A 22305-nucleotide genomic window follows, 5' to 3' on the forward strand; every position below is an offset into this window, starting at 1 on the left:
TGTTGTTGCATTTGTTAGTGCTTTGCTGTCTTTATCGCTCTGCCTCTTGTGAACTAAATTTGTCTCAAAAAATGATTTATAGGGGACAAAAAGTCATGTACATTATCATATATAAGATGTTTAAGAGTAACCACATTGGATCTTGACATCCAGCCATTATCACATTTTGACCTGAAGGGAACTTTTTTTTTTTTTTATCACTATTTATGATGATTTTGTTCCAATTTTGGCGATGTTAACAGTTTCTCTCTTACAGTCTTTGGGAATGTAACAGTAGGTTTGTGTACTTGTTTGTCTACCTGCAGTGGTGTTGTGGCCAGCAGCTCACACAGCTGCAGCAGCAGGGTCCCGGGACTGCTCTCATTCACAGCCAGGTAGATGACGTTGGCCTGACCCGAGGGCGTCATCACCGTCTCCCCCACGAGCGCGGCCAGCGACAGGTGTGACGAGGAGGAAAATGAAGTCATCTCGGCCACTTCAGCTAATGAAGCTGTCTCTGTTACTCCCCTTCCTCCCCCTCCTCCCGGACCGTTTCCCGGACCGGGCCCCGGCTCCCCGACCCCCGCACCTCCCGCCACCGGCGTCTCCGGGAGCAGGGAGGAGCCCGAGTGGACCACGGCGATGTTGACACCACCTGAGTCCCTCTCTCTCTCCCGGGGCCGGAGAAGCAGGGGGGGCGAGGGGCGCGCGGGCCCCGTACAGGCCAGGACAGCCAATAGCAGTGAGAGGGCGGGCCTTGGGGCCACCATGGGGTAAAAGGGGGGCCAGTTGCAGCTGTCGGAGGGAGTTTGGCAGGTGGGGTTTGGGGATTTAAGGGTAGTGGGTGGTGCCTCTAGGGAAAGAGGGGAGGAGGAGAGGAGGGAGGGTGGTGAGGGGGTCGGCGGTTCACAGTGCTTCACCTGATGAGGAGAAGAGACCCTGGAGAGGGAACAGAGAGAAGAGCGTGTTTGAATGAAGAACTGCAGCTGACCTGCTGTCATACAGCTTCTCTAACCATAACACGCATTTCAAACAGTCACTTATTTTTCTTTGTTATATATCAAGTATGCATTTATGCATTATCTCAAGTGGGACGGCTGATTTATGTAGGCGTTGTGAAACACTTATTCTCCAGTAAACAATGTACATAAATGACACAGTACACCTACTCATCCTTGAATTTAATGCTTCTGTTCCGACATCCTGCAAGTCTGTAAACAAAGGAAGGATTCAGGCAGGCAGAAGCTGCTAATTTTCTTAACACCGCTTGCATCCCTAACAGCAAAATTCTGCTGACATTTCAGATTAAATAGGACAGCACATAAAAGTTAAAAGATTCACATTTGTCAGAGTGCAGTGCAAAAACTCCAGTGACTTTATCATCAAAGGTGCCATATCAAAACGAGGATCTCGTGGATTAATTCTTATTCCAAATACAACATGGGGCTGAAGTCTGGAGAGGATAGTGGCTTTTATTCTTGCATTCATAATGGAGCAACAGAATTAAACCAGAAAAATCTCATTAAGCAAAACCATCAAATCCTCTCTGTCTATGGACCAATAAGAAAACACCGGGTGCCTTGTTTCCTTTATATTTATCAGGCCAACGTTGCATCTGAAGTCCTTTTATTCAAGTAACAAAACATGTCTAAACTCAGCAGTTTAGTGTTATTTCACTGGTCTCAGTGCCAGCTCATGTCACCTGCCCTTCTGCCCATCCCATTTGCAAATCACACATGCATGTCACAAAATGACACACCACCATTTAAGTGGCTATAGCCTCACTCATGTTGCTGCACATCTGCTACCAGCTTTGCAACTCGTCTGCACCTTATGTCCTCTTTGTCATGATTTGTGTGAATAAATGATGAATAATCCTGAAAAGAACCATTGCAGTGTTTAGTGTGGAATCCAGCCAAAGTGAAACTAGAAGTGGAGGAAAAAAGCACAGTAAGCAGGTCAGGTCATTTCCTCCGAGATAAAAACCTGTCTTCTGAACTTTCTATCTCTAACAAATTTGGATTGTTTTTCGGGGTTTGTTTTTTGCACCTTTAAGCAGAGACAGAGACGTGAGTTGGAGCATGGCGTTGTGGGGATGAGCCCAAAGGAACAAGCAGGAGCAAGACCACAGATAATAAATGGAGAGAACAACTGGAATAAAGAAACAAAGAAAAACCTGCAGGTGACAATGGTATAAAAGATGAACTGAGGCATGAAAGGAGTAGAAGAGCCTCAGATAGAGGAGTGTAGATTCAGCTGCAGAGAGAACATGCCGTTTGTGTTTGTAAAGGAGAGCAAAAGGGTGAACAGCGAGACCTCTGTGGATTTATGAAAGTGGAAAGGAAGGAATGTTAGGAATATGCACAGAGCACTGGTGTGTACATATAAGTAGGTGCAAAAGACAGATAAAGAAGGGCCAACCAGTGCATCAGTAGATGGGCAATATGGTAAATGGCCTGTATTTGTATAGCGCTTTACTTAGTCCCTAAGGACCCCAAAGCGCTTTACACGTTCAGTCATCCACACATTCACACACTGGTGATGGCAGCTACATTGTAGCCACAGCCACCCTGGGGCGCACTGACAGAGGCGAGGCTGCCGGACACTGGCGCCACCGGGCCCTCTGACCACCACCAGTAGGCGGTAGGTGAAGTGTTTTGCCCAAGGACACAACAACCGAGACTCTCCGAGCCGGGGCTCGAACCGGCAACCTTTCAATTACAAGACGAACTGCCAACTCTTGAGCCACAATCACAATATGACTGCAATGAGCTGCATACTACTGTATATAATGATTTCTACCTATAAAATAATAATAATAATAATAATTTGTGCATGATCTAACATTATGACCAAAGTCCAAATGTTCCAGCTAAGCTGAAATGCACAGAAAAGGCAATCACAATAAAGACTCTGCTGCAAATTCCCTCCAGAGCTACCCTTTGGCACTGTAGTTGATGGTTTTCCAGAGGAATCCTCGGGGGAAGTAATGATTATTTTCCTCATATTTCCCACTACTAGTTGCTTAAGATGTTGATTATGCAAATGCACACTTTGAAGTTTCTGTATACTACAGTCTAAGCTACGCTTCTGCCAGGAGGACTACCTGCTTGCATAGTTGCAATGAATGAAAACATGTTGACTTTTACTCTGACAAAAATGAAAAATCTGACACTTGTCTCCTTTGCAACTTGACAACATTAACTGTAATATAATTAAAATTATCCAATATTGAAATACTGTAATAATTCAAATCCTTAAAATGCAGTAGTCTTTGGTGAGCAGGTGATCTTTAATTTATTTCATGAAAATTATTCTATTTGAGTGAATTTTAAAAGTCTAAGTCTGTAATTTTTTTTAATGATCTAGATTTCATACTTCATCAGTTGTCTGATCTTATAAGTCCCATGATTGCTGCCTATCTTTATACGCGTTACACATTAAACAAAATTATTACCATCATGAGGTTACCCAGATCCCTGTATATATGTCTTAGGTCTGCAGTCATAAAAATAATCAGTCTGACAAGGATTCGTCGTTGCAAATATGTGTAGGTAGGCATTCATGGGCTCTTAGAAATACCCAATTGGATAAATCAACTAAAGATAAGCCTTAACAATATACTAATATGCACCACTGCAGCTTGCTTTTTCTCTCAGTGTCCTTTTGGTTGGTTGATGTTGGCTCATGGTAGATGGTGAAACAAACTGCTTGTCCAATCACAAAATGAAAAGCAACTATTCGTGTGCCTACCCTTGCCCATACAGGTTCCAAGGACAATTTCCCAGATGGCTCTGTGTAACAAACCATCTGTTGTGTCAGGTTAATCATCAGGTATCCCACCTGACAGTCATGTACACCTTTCTGCTGCCTGTTGTGCACTTTGACCACTTGATGATGATAATAATAAAAAAAGAAGCCACAATTCAACAGCTGACGAGGAACATGTTTACCGTTTGTTGGCTGCATCGCCCTTAAGCGTTGCACACGTTCACACATCTAGGAAGTGCCCAACACACACACACACACACACACACACACACACACACACACACACACACACACATCGACTTAGTTGTTCCGGGTTAAACAACTTGCTCGAGGGCACCTCAACTGTAATTGCTGAGGGAGTCAAGAAAGATGGTTTTTCAGACACAGATTAAATTTTACAATAGTTTGATAAGACTCTGTACACTGTGCTCAGCTCTACTAAAGATGTCCATGTAAGAGCTAAAAGAGGTAACAACACTATCCTGCAGCAGGTTAACATGTAAGTCTGCCTGACCGAGGCACCACAGACATTTCCTCCCCTCTCACTGTCTAGTTGAAATAGGTAGAAGACTAACAGGCTGATTCTGACACTATTTTATTTCCACTTTTTACCAAAGGAAAAATGTAGAGATCAGAGATTTGATCAGGACAGCTGACACAATAATATGTGGATGAAGATGAAGCATCTAAACAGCATGATAAAATAAAACATTAGCTTAGAGACCCGTGAGGCTGGAACACAATCATATTACAGAATCATTACCACCGTAAAAATACAACTATTGGGTAAAATAATTCAAGCAGCATATTCTACTGTGAACTGATCCCTTATTAATCACATACTGAACATAGAAAATAATTAAAGATATTATAAACAGACTTGTATTAAATACAAAGAGTGATGTGAGTACATAGAGATACACCTACAGAGAAATCATGAAGCCACGGCTCTCCTTGGCTCTATAGCTTACAGCGAGTTTTAGTTTATTGTTACAGCTGTGCCTTTACTTCACTTGGTTTTGTTTACTGTCACTCTCATTGTTTCATTTACGTAAAGAAGACAGCTGCTTTGTGGAGAAATCCCACTAAGCAAAACGTGGCAAAAAGGTAGCGAACGTAGTGGGACATGGTTGCTACAAGAAAGTGAATCAAAAATTTACATTAAACAGACGCGACTAAGATTACAAAGGTGATTCAAGTGTCTGTGAATGTGATGTTTGCTGGTGCCAGATGGGCTGGTCTGAATATTTCAGAAACTGCTGAGCTAGTGGAGTTTGAAGAGTTTACAGTGAAAGGTCTGAAAAAGGGAAAATATCAGTGAGCAGCAGTTCTCTGTAACAGAATTCCTTGTTGCAGCCAGAGGTCAGAGAACAGTCTGACTGTTATGATCTAAGGTAACAGTAACTCAAATAATCACTTGTTATCACTAAGATATGCAGAAGAACATCTCCACACACACAACACATTGACCTTTGAAGGTTACGGCAGCAGAAGACCACACCAGGTGTCACTGCTGTCAGGTAAGAAATTAAGGTTACAGCTTACAGCCTCTCTGAAATTAGACACCAAAATGCTGTAGAAAATGTTGCCTGGCCTGATGTGTCTTTATTCTGATTTCTACATTTTGGAGGGTAGAATCAGAATAAACAACATAAAAGCACGGATCCATCCTGCTTTCTCTCAGTGACTCAAGCTGGTGGTGCTGTAATGGTGTGGGCTTTTTTTCTTCGTGTCCCTTAATTCCAAATAAGCATTAATTAAACCCGACAGACTGACTATTGCAGCTGACCACGTCCATCTCTTTATGACCACACTGTACCCTCTTCTGACGTCTGCATCTAGCAGGATATCGTGCCATGTGACAAAGCTCAAATCATCCCAAACCAGTTTTTTGAATATGACAGTGAGGTTGGTGTCATAGTGTCTATGACCTCCATGGACTGTGGAGATTGCAGTTCAGAGCACCTTTGGGATGTGGTGGAACAGGAGATTCACATCATGAATCTGCAGCAACTGTGTCACACTGTCATCACAGTCTCGACCAAAATCAACGAGGAACGTTTCCAACAGCTCTTTGAATCAATGCCTCAAAGAATTAAGGCTTAATAAAGTGGCAGCTACGTGCATTTCCTAACTCTGTTGTCTCAGAGTTCATAATTGTACACAGAGATTTAATTTAATCAAGAATTTGCATATATTGTATATATTACAGTACAAAGCACTGTGACCTAGTTACACCACCTCCTATTAATAAATGTTAATGTGAGCAGTGTGCATTATCAGTACTATCCTCTAGTGGATAAGATATTAAGACATCACTTATCTACTCTACATTAGTGCATTACTAGGTTGCTAAAATGTCTGCAAGAACTGATTTCCCGGGTGAGGACAGAGAGACCCCAGTTGTATCTTTCACATAAAAATCCAGCTTTAGTTTCTCTTACGCTGTCAAACACCATCAGTCACACACTTCAGTACATTCCAGAAGTTGATAAGTGTTGTAATTTTCTTTTTGGGTGTCCCCTCAGATAACCTCTTTTCAGTAACAACATTATCTGTTTTTAGCTTTAGGGTCAAAATTGGAGTTAAATCGAATGTAACTGACTGAAAGGGGGAAAAAATGTGATCTCTGCCACTAAAGTAAATCCTGATTCTTGTGCAATGCTGCCAGTGAAGGAAAAGGCTGGATTGTAGGGGATCATGGATTTATATTACAGTTTCATAAAGGGCCATGTGTCGTTCCCAAATGGATCAAGAAACAGCAGCAGGAGTCATTTTACAATATGTGAATATGTGGATGTGAAATGTAGTACCTTCAACTGTATTTAAGATATACAATATTCATGGGATTGCGTGCGTTTACTGCAACTGTTCCTGTGAACATTCCGCAATATACTGACGGGACTGCAATGCACACGCACAAAACAAAGCTTTAAACATGTCCCTTCGGCCTGAGTGCTGTGTAATATACTGCCAAGAGCAGTCCGGCAAACAGAAGCTTTTTCTAAGCATTACAGTGAATGTGAGGATATAAAGTATATATTACGCTGTGGTTCCATATTGTCTCCAAACTCTACTTTCTTTTTAGCATTTCATAGCTGGTGAATTAAATTAATGATATGAAGAAAGATATAATTGCCTTTATTAAAGTAAACCTATTATGCTTTAATATATTCTGCCACTTACATATTTTTATAGCGCTGATGGTCCAAATTACCAATAAGCAGCCCAACGTTTTTATGATGTTGACTGAGAATGTCATTAATATGATCATATCAGGTTCTAAAATGGTTTGTTTCATACTGTGAACTTAATGTCTTCACATGCAATGAGCTGCACTATATGAAAGTAGGGTCCACAAATATAAAATATGGAGTTTAGCTCTCCTTTAAATGCAAATTTTTAATTTTCTGCTTTTAATTTATTAAAAGCAAAAACGAAACGAGCCTATGAACATGTTCTTTAGTAGCCACTTTAAAATTCTTCACATGACAGAGGCTTTGTTTCTTCCATGAGGATTAGTGTTTTATAGCATACAAATTGTTCAATAAAATAAAAAGTGTATGTTTTATTTTAGCAAGATCATCTTCATAATGTGTTAAATTGACGTGCATTTAAAAAACATTAAAATGATGTGCTCATGTTTGAACATTACAAAGATACATTAAAATGTTGTTGTTCATTAGATCGTAAAAAGCCTAAAACTCAGCCTGATGAACACCAGACCGAGTGTGACATTGACACCGTCACATAGTAATATGGAAAACAGAAAATAGAGAGCAGGTGTGTGACGAGACTTGACTTTCTTCCAAAAGACGTTGGCAAAAAGTTGGTAAAACACTAAGTCCTGAAAGCTTGGTGTAATACTGAGACATAAGCCTGACCATAGGTCTTATCATCCTACCTCACGAGTGCAATCTCAAAATTTATTCAGCCACAAAGCAAAGATTTGTGAAATACCTGAAGCCTGAAAACTGGAGGTGCTTTATAAGAGCAGACCAATGCAAATGGTTTTATAATGAAACGTTTAGCAGTCAGACATGAGTGGCTTGATTGAATGTTTATGACTTTCTTTTGGATTTAGGTGTTTTTTTCAGAACTGAAAAAGTTGCTCAAATTTTCTTGCAAGTGTATGAAAAATAAAGCAGTAAGGTAACATTTTTCTGTGTGAACCATCAGAGTCGCTCTGCTTAAAATGTAATGAATGCTGAAGAGCATACAGAGAGACTGCATGTGAATCATACCTGTTATGCTACATAGTCTTAATACCAGTCATTAGTCATGCTGTTGGCCTTGGCTGTACTGTGTATACAGGCTCAAGCTGTTGACACTTATCAGACTTAAATACACGGAGAAAGGGAAGCAGTATGAGGACTGCAGGCTGCCAAACAGCAGACGCACAAAGCTGTCAAGACACCAGCATTATCACAGCTTTCAGTGACTGTCTGTTTATTTAAAGTAAATGGTAAATGCTTGAACCAAACCTGTCCATTTAATTTAATTTCTTTTATTTTCTTGCCTGCACATCTTAGGGACACACTTCATCATGTGGCACACGTGGATGCAGCAAAGTCACCTGTGCTACTTTATGCAATTTATAATGTAAAGTAGCCTAATACCCCATACTGTAGAAAAGCTGTGTCTTTGCACATACAGAGTCCGTTAAGAAAGGAAATACTTTGAAGCTATTTTTGGCTGAGTCTGATCAGTGATTTGATTAATGATGATAAAGGTCGCTTGTTATCTTTTCTCCAATCTTCACTGTGTTGTAGCTGTTATATTTTCTTCAATATTGCTCTTTGCTGCTGCAGTGACCCACTTTCCCATCGGCATCGTTAAAACTTCATCTTGTTCTATGTTGTATTATCTTTTTAGAGGACAAGATAATCTTCATTGTATCGATTAAAGTTAACGTGTGCCACAGGGCAGTTGTGTAAAGAGAAGTGTGGAACTGAAAATCATTTAGCATCCTGTACATGTAGCAGGAATTTTGACTTCCGCAGCCTTAAGCCTGCCTTCAAAGTGACATCAACTACTTGATGAGCTGTTCTGGAGTTGTGAATGGTAAAAATACAGTAATTTAACCTCGAATCCAAACGGTACACTACCACATATTCTACCGCGAATCAAATTTTTCTTGACTCCTTTGGAGGCTGCAAATATACATGAAATGACGTGGATCATTGCGCACTTGTCAAATGCAATAAAAGAAATGCAGAAAGGTTTCAAACTTTGGAGGAAATTACTTCTCTTTTAGTCATAGTCTACATGGTTATAGCAAAGAAAGAAAGGACGAATGAAAGGCAGAAAAGAGAGTGCTAGAAAGCCGGAGATACAGTGGCTACAGTTTTCTGATGCATCGAGGTTTACTGATTGGCCTCTGCAGTGAGAGCAGTGTAAGCATATGGCTTTAACCTAGAGGCAGTATCTACTACTTGGCACACAGAGCAGCAAACAACACATGCAAGTCATGCAGTATTCATGGTCCTGTGTTGGTGTCTGTAAAACTGGAAATTCACCTGAATTAGACCTACCAGGGCTAAACCACACAGCTGTGCACAGTTCTTCAATGAGCCAACAGGAAGTAGCCCGATGGCAATGATGGCACGCATTGGTTGCAAAGTTGACTTGAACAGGAAAGACAATGGCAGCACAATAAAAGAAGAATGGACAAAACAAAAATTATAAGCAAGGAAAACTATGTTTGGTAACTAGGTAGGTTACCAAAGGTAGGTAGATAGCAGGTTTTTCCCATGAAAAGCAATTATTACTATTACCTGCTGCCAAATTAGCTATATGTTACCCTGTTTTAGGTGATTATGCATAAATTATGACTGATGGGTGGCACAGGAAGCCATAGAAGAATAAGAAGCCCGGAAGCTCCTGAAACTTGTCTGTCGCCATTGCGGATAGCCACACATCAAAGGTTGATTCAGACACATCAAAAATCCTGAAAAGGGTACTTACATAAACAGTAAGATAGAAAGTTCATGCCAGTTTTTCAAGTTACACATTTTTAACATCACACCTATCTTATATCTGACTGTGAACCATCTCATTTTTCTGGAAGGGAAAATGACCAGAAGATTGACCAGTCCAATACATGTAAGTGTTCTGCCAATGTTGTGGTTACATTTTAAATTTTGTGTGAAAGTTTACCAAATCTGAGACTTATTCAAGAATATTTATGCTAATTTACTTGGCCTCTGTTAAGAACTTAGCTGATTCTAACAGGTCCTATATCGATTTAAAATAGTAAAAAAATAGTTGCAAATGAACCTTTTTGTTGAAAATCTTGATATAAATAATATGAAAAAGCACCTCTGATAAAAAAAAAAAAAGGAAAACCTTGTTTGTGGAATTAGGATTGTTAATTATTCCTTTTTTATTGAATGTGCTTTTGTTGATGCTACCGGAATTGACATTTAATAGGCTTAATTTAAAAAAAAAAATGTAAAAAAAAAAAAAGGCATGAAAAATCTGAAGTGAACAGCTGTGGTGGCAGTAAATGTGTCAAAACCTGGATGCAAATTAAGCTGTTGTTGGAAAAACAAATTGCATCCTACACAAACACTCTCCGGAGGGATGAGAACAAGAAATGTCAAAGCGGCGGCTTGTGGGAAAGATGCTAGAGCACATTGTGCATTTAGCACATTGCAGTGCTGGAGAGATGGATGTTTTTCTGTGCCTGTGTGAAGGCTGCTAATACATGATTGATTATCAATCAGTATTCTGCTGCCTTAGAAACCGTGGGATGCACCAGAAGCATTGGAACAACTGGAGCTGTGAAAGCAGACACCAAATCCTGTACGTGTCAAACCATATATGTTTAAAATTTTTAAATTCCCTGTATGACCAACACAACAGCTGTGCTCAAACAACGATCTGCAGGTTGAGGTGTGTGTGAGTGTGTGAGTATGGTTATGTGTGCACAGAAATAATGACTACTAAAAGAAAGATGAAGATGTTCAGCAAGAACCAAAAAGAAACCACACAGACAGAGAAAAGGTGTAAAGAGGATATGCAGAAATGCAGTGGCAACAGCGTCTGCAGAGGGGGAAGGGAGACGTGGAGTGGGGGGAGGAGCGGCTGGCAATGTACGCAACGATCAATCAACATCACTTTATGTCAGCATACTCACAAAGTGGAGTACAGTGTGTTTCCTTAGGAGCTACGAACCTCCGGCTCTGAGGGCAGAGCGAGCGTGGCCACTCCCCTGTGTATTGATTATGGCTACTTATGGCACCCACGGGTTTCATGTTCCTTTTCATTTTTCTCTTTTGCTGCATTTCTTATAGAACATACTGCTCTCATGCTGGCAGTAGAGCCAATCACTCTCATTCCACCGAGTGCTGCTACAAAATTAATTAACTTTACTGCACTCTGCCTACATTTTTAGCTAATGCTAATTATGAGAACTTTTCATAGATACATCACGCTAAGGAAATTGGATTCTCTTTGCCAGTATTCCAGTATTTTATTTATTTGAGGAAACAAATAAAGAAATTATATTTTGTAGTTTTGTTTGTTTATTTGTTCTGGTAATCTCAGTGTCACACCTTAGCTAAGACATTAGACACTAGGGTCCCACATGTGGTTACTTTAAGTAGCAGAAAGACTTTCATTATTATTATTATTATTAATTACAAATAATTATAATAATTTGTAATAACCTGTGACAAAAAGATTATGTATGTGTGTGGATGATTTATTTATTTAAAAAATAAACTTTTTTTTTTTTTTACCATAGTTGCTTACTGTGTTATGAGATCAGTGTGGACTTTAATTACTTTAAAAACGAATCAATCACTAATTATTTAATCACTCGTGATGATTTGATGTGGACCAGTATATGCTCTCTGATGTGAAAATAAATGTTTTGCTTGGTGCTGTATTGTCTGATTTGGGCTTTCATGTTCTGCAAAGAGGCAGAATGGACTTGTGCTGTAATTGTGTGCTTAGAGCAATACAAAATGATACAGAATGGGAGAAGCTGATTGACAGAACGTTTCAATAATTGCTTCTTTGCTTGCTTTGTAAAGAATGTGAAGAATGTGTGTAGGGCACAACGTTAGATATAAAGAAGAACAAGGAAAGTTAGCAATGGGAGTTTTGATTGAAATTGAAAGAGTAAGTTATTAAAAGCAGGAGATTAAAAAATCTACCCTTTATTTTTATAACCATGCTGCTACAGTAAGAGGCATTCTCACTAGTGCAATATGATGTACCAAACAACAATAACTAGGATCATTAAAGGGGCCTATTATGCTTGTTTATATATGTTTTATTTTTGGACTCTATCTTACTCTTATCTTATCCCATAAACCTCACTTCATCCTCTGACTGCAACATGCTGCTTTAACCCCCCACCCCCTTTTTTTTCCGCTTCTAATTGGCTGTACTGTGCAAAAAGAAGATTTGAACAAGAGGTGGGCGGGGCCGTTTTACTCACAGTTAGTGTGGGTTTTCCACTTTTTTGACATTATACAGAAAAACGGATTTTAAAAAAACCCTGTTTGAAACAGTATTTAGAGCACTCTAATGTTGCTGTTCTACACTCAATAAAATATTGCACCTGCCACTGTGACCATAATAAGATAATAAGAAAAAAACACAATAGATTTAATTTAACAGTGATTTGATTTACCGCCACAAGATCTATGCGTGATAGCACTTTAGTACAAATTGTGACTTTTTTTTTTTTGTTGAAGTCAAATTAGTAATAAAAAATAATTAGAAATTAGACAGATTTGATGTTCAATAGAATAGCAATTACAGCAATACAACATAGCAATTAAAGGATATTGCTGAGTGTGTGACTATTTTGACTTTTTAGTTTGTCTTCTCCTAGTGATGGTTGTGCAGGAAAATCCCAGTAGATCAGCAGTTTCTGAAAAACTCATACCAGCCCAGCTGGCACAATCAAGCATGCCTAGTTCAAAGTCATGTAGACATGGCGTGTGATTGGCTGATTATACAGTTGTGTTAACAACCTTTTGAATAGATGTACCAAACAAAGTGGACGGTGGATGTATGTAACTGTCAAAAACAACAACCAAACAAAAAAAACAAGCAATAAAATAACTGCTCACTTTGACGATGGAAGAGCTTATACAGTAGTATTGTCCGTTTTTTTTTTTTTTAAATGTGAGGACCAAATTGACTAAACCCACACATACGTGGCAACCTTCCTCATTTTTTCCTTACATTCTTTTTCTTCCCATTATCACTTTTCCTGTCATTTCCACATATTCTCTCCTTTCTTTACATCTCCCTTCCTCTCCCTCCTACACTGCCTCCTCTTCATCTTCCTCCTCTCTTCCTCCCCTTTCTCTCCTGTGGGCCATCAGAATTCATTACAGGCTGAGCTGATTCATGGCTCAGTCCCACATCATTGGAGAGCATGGAGGCATGCCTATAAATCTACACACTACTGAGAGACACATGCGCACAAACACGCACCGTGTCACAAAAACGACACTGCATGCATACTTATCAGCATATCAAAGACATGGCTAAATGAACTTAGTGCATGGACATGTCCTCTCACTATTACACACAGCATGCAGTTACACATGCACATCGCACTGGCTCATCAGCAGAGCGCGCAGCCTTCGTCCTGCAGACCATCACAGGCAGCAACCTGCTGAGCATCCAGCTCTGCACATGTGCAGGAAACTCCTCTTCCAGCTTCATGACAAGCAGGGGGACTTGAGGTCTCTTAACTGTGTAGATACTCTGTGCATAGAGTCACAGTGAAAATTGCACAATTTAATGCGTGAGAGAGAAATCAAGTATGATTCCATTACTAGGTAAGTTGTAGGTTCTGTCTGTACTAGCAGCATTTTTGCCCTCTTTCACGATGCTGTTTAAGTATTAAAAATAAGAAAAGGATGCATGAGAGTTTCAGTACATTCAAGATGATTCAGTAACATGCATTTCTCTCTCATTTTTAGCTTTGTTTCTTGACATGAACTATTTATGATTGTGAAGGATTAATGCATTCAGACAGAGCATTACATTTGTGCATGGATCAGTGATGCAGGATCAAATGCTTCATTCATGCTTATCCATCAGGGCCTCGTTCATCAGTGTCTTGGCTACCAGCTGACATGTAACATCATATTACAGGTTACTGTGCTGCGCAATTCATACCAATGCTTTGCCTGAGGTGGTGGAATAGCTGATGCAGCAGAGGTTTTTGCTTTTTGGGGGGGTAGGGAAGTAGGGAAAAGACACCGAGGTATAAAGAGAAACTGATTCTGATTGAAATGTGTTTCGATGCTTTGGTTGCAGGGTCCCAGCATTATGGATGCTGGCTCACTGTTATTTATTCACCAAATAACACCTGTGGTTTTCCACTGCTGTGGAAAGGGCCTGTTGTTGACTTCATGCAACCTAAAGTAGCAAATATTTTGACATTTTCCTGCACGTGCTAAACAAAGCTTATGAAGTTTATTCAGGACCACTATAATAAAATATAGTCAAGAGACTATAATGATTATTGACATTTCCTTCTTTGACAGTCTGGCACTGTTCTGGGGCATCTCCATTCCTCCATGCTCGAATAATAAAGGTTGAAGGGAAGGTACAAATACAAACCTGAATCACTGTTCAACAAAGTTATGTCTGTAACTGTATCTAGAGACTGTTGAGGCACCTACTACCACACATTTCAGCAGTGGGAAACTGAAATTCAGGATTTGCAACAATTTCTCTGACTTTTCCTCTCTGAAACGGTCCTTTATGCCCATCCATTTTCACAGGAGGACACTCTGACATGTCATAGCTGGGCATTCAGTGTTTCAGTTCCAGAACAAAGAGAATTGTTGTTGTTGTTGTTGTTGTTGTTGTTGTTTTGCATGCTTACTGAGTTTCCCAACATCCAGGGATAATGTTTTGAAGGTAAAAGGTTCAGCTCAAGCCCTCACCTTTCACTAAACACAACCAAGTGTTTTTTGCTGCCAAACTTGAGCAGAGTTAAAAAGAAAAGTAAAAACTGAATGAAAATGAAACAAATCAGCAAATAAAAACAGTGAACGCGAAGTGAACATGAGCAAAAATTACCAAAAGAGTAACCGGTAGAGTCGCTGGTTCCTGGCAGCCAATAAACTGAATGCAGGTTTGAGGTACTATGCTATTTATTATACACAGCCTATATTACCACTACATTTCATTTATGAAAATCCCACTAATATCATAAAATAATCAGTAACTTTGCACTTTACTGGACAGCATAAGTACACATAACTTACAAATGTAGGTTCACTGAGCACAGGTCGAATCAGCCAGCAGAAACACAGTAATGTTAATGTTGTGTATGTGTTTCCAGGTGGTGTTTATATATGTGTATGCATTTGTACTTACATCTGTCTCAGTATGTGAATGATTTATGAGGCTGGAAGCGAGTTAACTGAGAGGCTGACTGGGTGTACTAGAACTTGAGACATAAGCAGTACTCGTCGATGTATCATCTTCACGCACACACGCTTTTTAAACATCACCTACACACATCCTCCATCTTTCTTTCTTATTACCTTCATTACAATCTGTTACACACTCCCTTATTCCAGTCACTTTCTTTAATTAACCCCCCTCCTTCCTAGTTTTGCCTTCAGGCTAGCACAGAAGTATGCCAAAGCACTGAAATGCATTTCCCTTATGAAATAGCACTTCTACAGACACAGCACAAACTTTGCACCATACAAGTATATATCTTAGATGAATGTAATCTGCAACAGGAGCCACAGATTTACTATCCTGATATTAGTCCTTATAGTGAAGGCATGGTCTTTTATCCTGATATAAACGATCACATTACACATTCACATTATGGGAGAATATATTACTGTGGGTTAAAAGCCTTGCTGCGGCATTTTGGACCGCTTGAAGGTGATTTAAGGAAGCCCTATACAGACAGGAAAAGAGTGCGTTACAATAGTGTAACCAGGAGGAGATGAAGGCATGGACAAGCATCTCCAGTTCACCTTTGGAGACAACAGTCCTACGTTTAGCAATATTTCTTAAATGAGAAAAACAGGAGCGGGTCACAGATTTGATATGAGCATCAAAAGACAGAGATTGATCAAAAATTATCCCAATCAGCCCAGTAGAGCATCTTTAACATTTAATACAGAAAGACCCACAAACAAGCAGCAACTGAAGGTGGCTGCAGCATGAACACAGCAGTCACTGACTGCAAAGGATATGTAATTGCTAAACAGTGCATGCTTTTCCTTAAACCCCTGGAATTAAAGCTGAACATGTGCACTTCAGTTACGTTGTGCTTATGAATAAATAAACAAATACACAAAAAAGCGTCATTGTAAAAAAGTCCACATGCAACAGATGTTACATTTTCCTTAGCATCCCCGTGCTGAGGAAATAGGTTTTGCAGCGGTTTGAGCTAAGATTTTTAAGTTATTCACAAAATAAAAAGCTATACTTTGTGCTGGGCGAGAACTCCATTCAAATGCGTGTAACAGCGAGAAACGTACTAACTTGGTAAAATAAAGCGTTTTTCATCAACTTCATGAAGATAGATGTAACTTTTGATATTAGACTCAAACACACATATTTATGGCTTTGCCTCTTAAGGGTCAGTGCACGCATGCCCATCCATGCATTTTCTTAAATGCTTATCCAATTCTGTGTCACAGGTATAATTAGAGCCTATCCTAGTTTTTTTTTTTTTAATGTTTCATTGATATCACGAATATCACGAATATAATATTATAATATTATATATTTTTTTCTAAGTGTAAGTTTAAACTGAAGTTAAAAGTATATAGTATATACAATGTGTGCTTACTGAAAAGCACACAAGTGTATGTACACTCAAACACACTCCTCTGGCTGCAAACACACAATCACACACACAATCCATAACTGTCACCTTCTCCCATATTGGCTGTTTTCCAAACATCACTTATTGCTTTGAACAAGCAGGCTTCTTGACAAAGTCTGCCTCCCTCACTTTCTCATCTTTCTCCTTTTCAACTCTCCAACCTCTCTCCTCCTGTTTTCTCCCCTTAATTCCATTTCTGCATCCCTTATCCTGGCTTTTCCAGTCTGTGAGGAGCCTTAAGAGTGAAGAAACAGATGGGACACAGGGATTAAGGTGATGAAAACTTCTCATTTTGGAAATTAAGAGCACTAACCGCAACAGATGATGAAACAAGTACTGTAGCTTTGGGGAAAATCTAATAAAGAATGGTTAAGATATGCTTTAGCCAAGACAGAGAGGGTGACTGATTGAAGAAATCAGAGCAATGGCGAGCATGTTCACATGAACACATTTTCACTCACTTGCTTTGCAGAGAGGACGAGCGAGCCCAAGAGCAGAAAGAAGACGGTTGGAGCAATAAACTACAGTAAGTGCAGCATTTAATGAGGAGAGCAGCAGGGGGAGAAGAGTGAGATACAGGAAATGGAAGGCAGGGAGGGAAAAGGGAGAAAAGAGATATTAAGGAGACAGGAGAAAAAGAAATATTCCTGATATCTCTCGCCGAGGCTGTGCCGAGCGGCGAGGCCTGGAATAAGGCGAGGAACGACTCCTGGTTTGTGAAATGCCTTTGCATTATTCAGGCAGATATTAAAGGACTCACACAGCCGTTGGTCACGATGGGAGGAGATGGCAATAATGGATGTGTTTGAGTCTGTATGTGAGAAAATAGGGGAGCTGTTATTCCTCAACTCGCAAAAATACCGTTGTTCCGAGCTGAACCAATTTACGAACATAATTTTCAATTTTTACCTCAGAGCGTTTCATCCACAAAGTTGAAGTGTTTCATTGTAAGCGTGTTGCTTTGTGATTATGCTGCAGAAATATTGTAGCTCAGTGTTCATTAGACAGCATATAAGAAAAAGAGCTCAGGAAACATCACCTTGTAGAGTAAAGCCAACGCTGCATTTTTAGGCCTCTTCTTTCATTTCACTTCAGGTCATTACACTTGTTTGGTACCTAATGCTTACCAGACAGTCTTATACAGAAGAACACTTTGAACTTTCGAGAACTCAAATTACACAAAGCATCATCTCAGTTTACAGTACTGTAAAAAATATTGTGCCACACCTGATTTTTGTTATATTTTGCTAGGTAATGTGACATAATGAGACGCAGATATTAGCTGAGTTTGTACAGTTCTAACAAGCTTTAAACTCAGTATTTAAACACATACTGAACTCTCTTAGCCAAGTTTGCTTCTAATTTCTTTAAATAGTCTTCAGGAGGTCCAGGCTGTGGGGAGGAGTCTATTGTCAAATCAAATCAAATCAAATCACTTTTATTGTCACATCACATGTGCAGGCACACTGGCACAGCACATGCGAGTGAAATTCTTGTGTGCGAGCCCCACAAGCAACAGAGATGTGCAAACACAACAACACAAACGAGCAAAATACAAGAATGGCCAACCTGAAACTAATAAATATATGTCCAATATATAATAGTGTATGCATTTCTGGATGTGTATACTAAATATTTTCCTACGTGTGTGTGTGTGTGTGTGTGTGTGTGTGTGTGTGTGTATACACATTTTTACAAATTAAATAGTAAAAAAAAAATAATAATAAAAAATAAATAAATAAATAAAAATAAAATAAAAAAATAAAAATAAAAATAATAATAATAATAATAAAATATATAAAATATACAGAGTTGAATATGTGCAAAACAAGTGGCATTTATATACAGTGTGGAGTGCATAATGTTGAAGTTCCAGTAGTGAAGCTGAGGTGTCTATGACGTGTTCAGCAGTCTGATGGCCTGGTGGAAGAAGCTGTCTCTCAGTCTGCTGGTATGGGACCGGATGCTGCAGAACCTCCTTCCTGATGGAAGCAGTCTGAACAGTTTATGGCTGGGGTGACTGGAGTCCTTGATGATCCTCCCCGCTTTCCTCAGGCACCGCTTCCTGTAGATGTCTTGGAGGGAGGGAAGCTCACCTCCAATTATCCGTTCAGAGCACCGCACTACTCGCTGGAGAGCTTTGCAGTTGTAGGCGGTGCTGTTGCCATACCAGGTGGTGATGCATCCAGTGAGGATGCTCTCAATGGCACAGTGATAGAAGGTCCTGAGGATGCGGGGGCTCATGCCGAATCTTTTCAGTCTCCTGAGAAAGAAGAGGCGCTGCTGCGCCTTCTTCACTGTTTTGTTTGTGTGTACTGACCACGTAAGATCCTCAGCCAGATGTACACCAAGGAACCGGAAGCTGCTCACTCTCTCCACAGCAGCGCCGTTGATGGTGATGGGGGTGTGTACTTCTCTGCACCTCCGGAAGTCCACTATCAACTCCTTTGTCTTTGCAACGTTGAGGGTGAGATGGTTGTCTTGACACCAGTGGGTCAGGGCGCTGACCTCCTCCCTGTAAGCCGTCTCATCACCGTTGGTGATAAGACCCACCACTGTAGTGTCGTCCGCAAACTTCACAATGATGTTGGAGCTGTTAGTGGCTGTGCAGTCGTAGGTGTAGAGTGAGTACAGGAGAGGCAAAGGCGGTGTTCCGTGCCGCCAATGCTGCGCGAACATCTCCGTTAATCCAGGGTTTTTGATTTGGGAAGGATTTGACTGTTCTGGATGGGACGACATCTTCCACGCATTTCCTGATAAATCCACAGACTGAGTCTGTGTATTCATCAATGTCTCTGGCGGCCACGTGAAACATTTCCCAGTCCGCGTGATCAAAACAGTCCCGCAGCGCAGACTCCGATTGGTCCGTCCAACAGTGCACCGCCCTCCGGGTTGGAGCTTCCTGTTTCAGCTTCTGCCTGTAGGCGGGCAGGAGCAGGATGGAGCAGTGATCTGATTGGCCGAATGGGGCGCGGGGGAGGGCTTTGTACGCATCCCGGAAAGAGGTGTAACAGTGGTCGAGTAGCCGGTTTCCACGTGTGTTGAAAAGGATGTGTTGATGGAGTTTTGGTGAGACTTTCTTCAGGTTTCCCTTATTAAAGTCTCCGGCTGTGATAAACGCTGCCTCTGGGTGTGCGGTTTCCTCACTGCTGATCGCGCTGTGCAGTTCCCGGAGTGCACGGTCAGTGTCGGCTTGTGGGGGAATGTAAACAGCCGTAATAATCACTGCTGTAAATTCCCTCGGTAGCCAGAATGGCCGGCACTTAATCATCAGGTACTCCAGGTCCGGTGAGCAGAAGGATTTGACCGGGTGCACGTTCGCATAATCACACCAGCTGTTGTTGATCATGAAACACACACCACCGCCTCTGCTTTTCCCAGTAAGATCCTGTGACCTGTCCGCGCGGTGCACAGAGAACCCCGGCAGTTGTATTGCGGAGTCCGGTACTTTGTCCGATAGCCAGGTTTCTGTGAGGCAGATCACGCAGCAGTCCCGCATCTCTCGCTGGAATGAGATCCGTGCCCGAAGCTCGCACAGCTTGTTCTCCAGAGACTGCATATTAGCCAGTAATAAACTGGGTAACGGTGGTCTGTAAGTGCGCCGTCTCAGTCGAACCAGAACGCCAGATCTTCTCCCTCTGCGTCGGCGTTTGCGGCCTCCAGGGCCAGAGAACAAAGGCGTCTCAGGTGAGATGAATGGGGGGTCTGCAAACGGAGCGTCTGTGTTGCAAAACTTGAACTCCAGAAAGTTATAAGAAAGACCGTCTTTTATGTCCAGTAAGGTTTGTCGGTCGTACACAAGGAGACAAGTGCTGCTCGTGAAAAAATAAAGGAAAAGTAAAATTAAACACAGAAGAAAGCCGTTGCTTGGGGGGGCTCGCAACGAGGCTGCCATACTCGGCGCCATCTTGAACCTTTTATTGTGTGCTTTTCTATTCAGGCATGCTTTTACTGCATAGTTGGGGCTCATGCTGAAAAATGAAGCCATTGTTAATCGGATGCTTTTAGATGGTACAGCATGCTGGATGAAAATCTGATGGCATTTTTCTGTGTTCATAATTCCCTCAGTTTTGACCTGAAGCCATTGGCTGAAATGGAGCCTCATACCAAGACAGAGCCTACGCAGTATTTTACTGACGGCTGTCGACAGTCACTGTTGTACCTCTCTACTGACCTACTTGAACAAAAAAAAAAAGGAATATTTTAGATTTGTTACTCCATAAGACCCATTTCCACTTAAAGTTATGATTTTGTGTTTATATTTTTAATGCAGTTGTTCAAACCGACCACATCATTTTACTGGACGGAGGTTGGGCCGTTTATTTTTTCGAACCAAGCTTGATTTTTCTGATCCGAATAAACAAATCTCACCAATCAGACCATTTCATTTGTCAACAAGTTTGATCACAAGTCAAACAATTCATTTACACAATGAGATGTAAATAGTTAAATGGTACTATTTTACCTCAGACACACAGCTGGATGGTGATCCAGGTCAATCGCCTCCTCAGATGTGGCCCTAACTCTACTAACAAGAGTTCAAACTGTCCCACAGACATCCCATAATATGCACAAAAGCAGTCGGGATATGGCTTAAATTCTTGTATCGAACCATGAAATTCTCTCTGCTGTTACCTTTTTGTGAGGATGAACCCATAATCAAAGTTTCTTACGTTTCTTGTTTAGAAACATCAGGATCGCGACACGTTTGTAGAGTAACGTAACAGCCATTACTCTCTTCCTATAAAAAGGTTTGCCACTCTTCCACTGTCACCATTTCTGATGAGGCTTCACTGAACAGTTAATGGATCAGCTGAAGGGCAGATGCATCTCTCACGTCCCCTGTTTTTTGTTTGTTTTTTTCACTTTTTCTTTGCATTAAAAGCTTTCAGGCCTCCCTTTTATCCTTCTAATGTCTGACACACAGCACATCATGCTGAGATATCTCCATATCTTAGGCATTTTTCACAGATACAGCTAAGAAATGGGAGCAAATAATGTGTTTTTCCAGCAGGCTGCTGATGGAAAAACGCTTAAACAAACTGCCTAAATAAAAAAATAGATTGTTTCATTGCTAATCTGTTATTTGTAGATGACACAATACTGGCTCATTCTTTGAGTTGGGTGCTTAAAATGCTTGAATGATTCACAGGTCAGTGTTAAGTAGCCTGAATAACAAATAAACAAATAAAGAAAATGCATTCCTTTGAAAATGGTCAGATACAAGGTCTGGACTGAAAAATAAATCAAAAGTAGTCAATGTCCAAAGACAAACTTTGAAAGACCTTTCAGAAGCTGGAGAACTGTGAAGACCACTTAACATATTAGAAGAAAGTCTTTACTGTGGATGAACAATATAAAGAAATGAGAGGGGGCTCAAGACTTTTGCACAGTACTAACTGTCATGAAAAATATTTAACAGGGTGAACAATGAGCAGAACTGGGTGTAACTGATATGAGCCTGACCTGGATGATATTCAGAGCATTTCCAGCAGGTTATTGGCTACTTTAAGTTACTAGGCTACTAGAAATGGCTACTTTCTGTCTTTGTTTACACCCTTTTCCTGGAAAAAGCTCTTTTTTTGTTCATGTCTTAAAAACATCATACACTGAAGTATGTTATATTATTATAGTTTTCCATCTCTCAGGGATGAAAAGGTGAGAGTTTAAGACTACAATTGCCCAATTTGTCACAGTGATCATTGTAA

At 40.5% G+C, this 22305-nt stretch overlaps 1 protein-coding gene across 1 annotated transcript in view; it reads right to left on the reverse strand.

The window, feature by feature from the left end:
• grin2da (glutamate receptor, ionotropic, N-methyl D-aspartate 2D, a) overlaps nt 1-22305 on the reverse strand; it is a 249319-nt gene that overhangs the window by 151788 nt on the left and 75226 nt on the right. Inside the window, exon 3 of the mRNA XM_026156009.1 lies at nt 300-918. Coding sequence (XP_026011794.1) covers nt 300-918 — 619 coding nt within the window. The remainder of the gene's footprint in view (nt 1-299; nt 919-22305) is intronic.

The sequence above is a fragment of the Astatotilapia calliptera genome, chromosome 22 (genome assembly GCF_900246225.1).
Source record: "Astatotilapia calliptera chromosome 22, fAstCal1.2, whole genome shotgun sequence".
Classification (NCBI taxonomy): Eukaryota; Metazoa; Chordata; class Actinopteri; order Cichliformes; family Cichlidae; genus Astatotilapia; species Astatotilapia calliptera.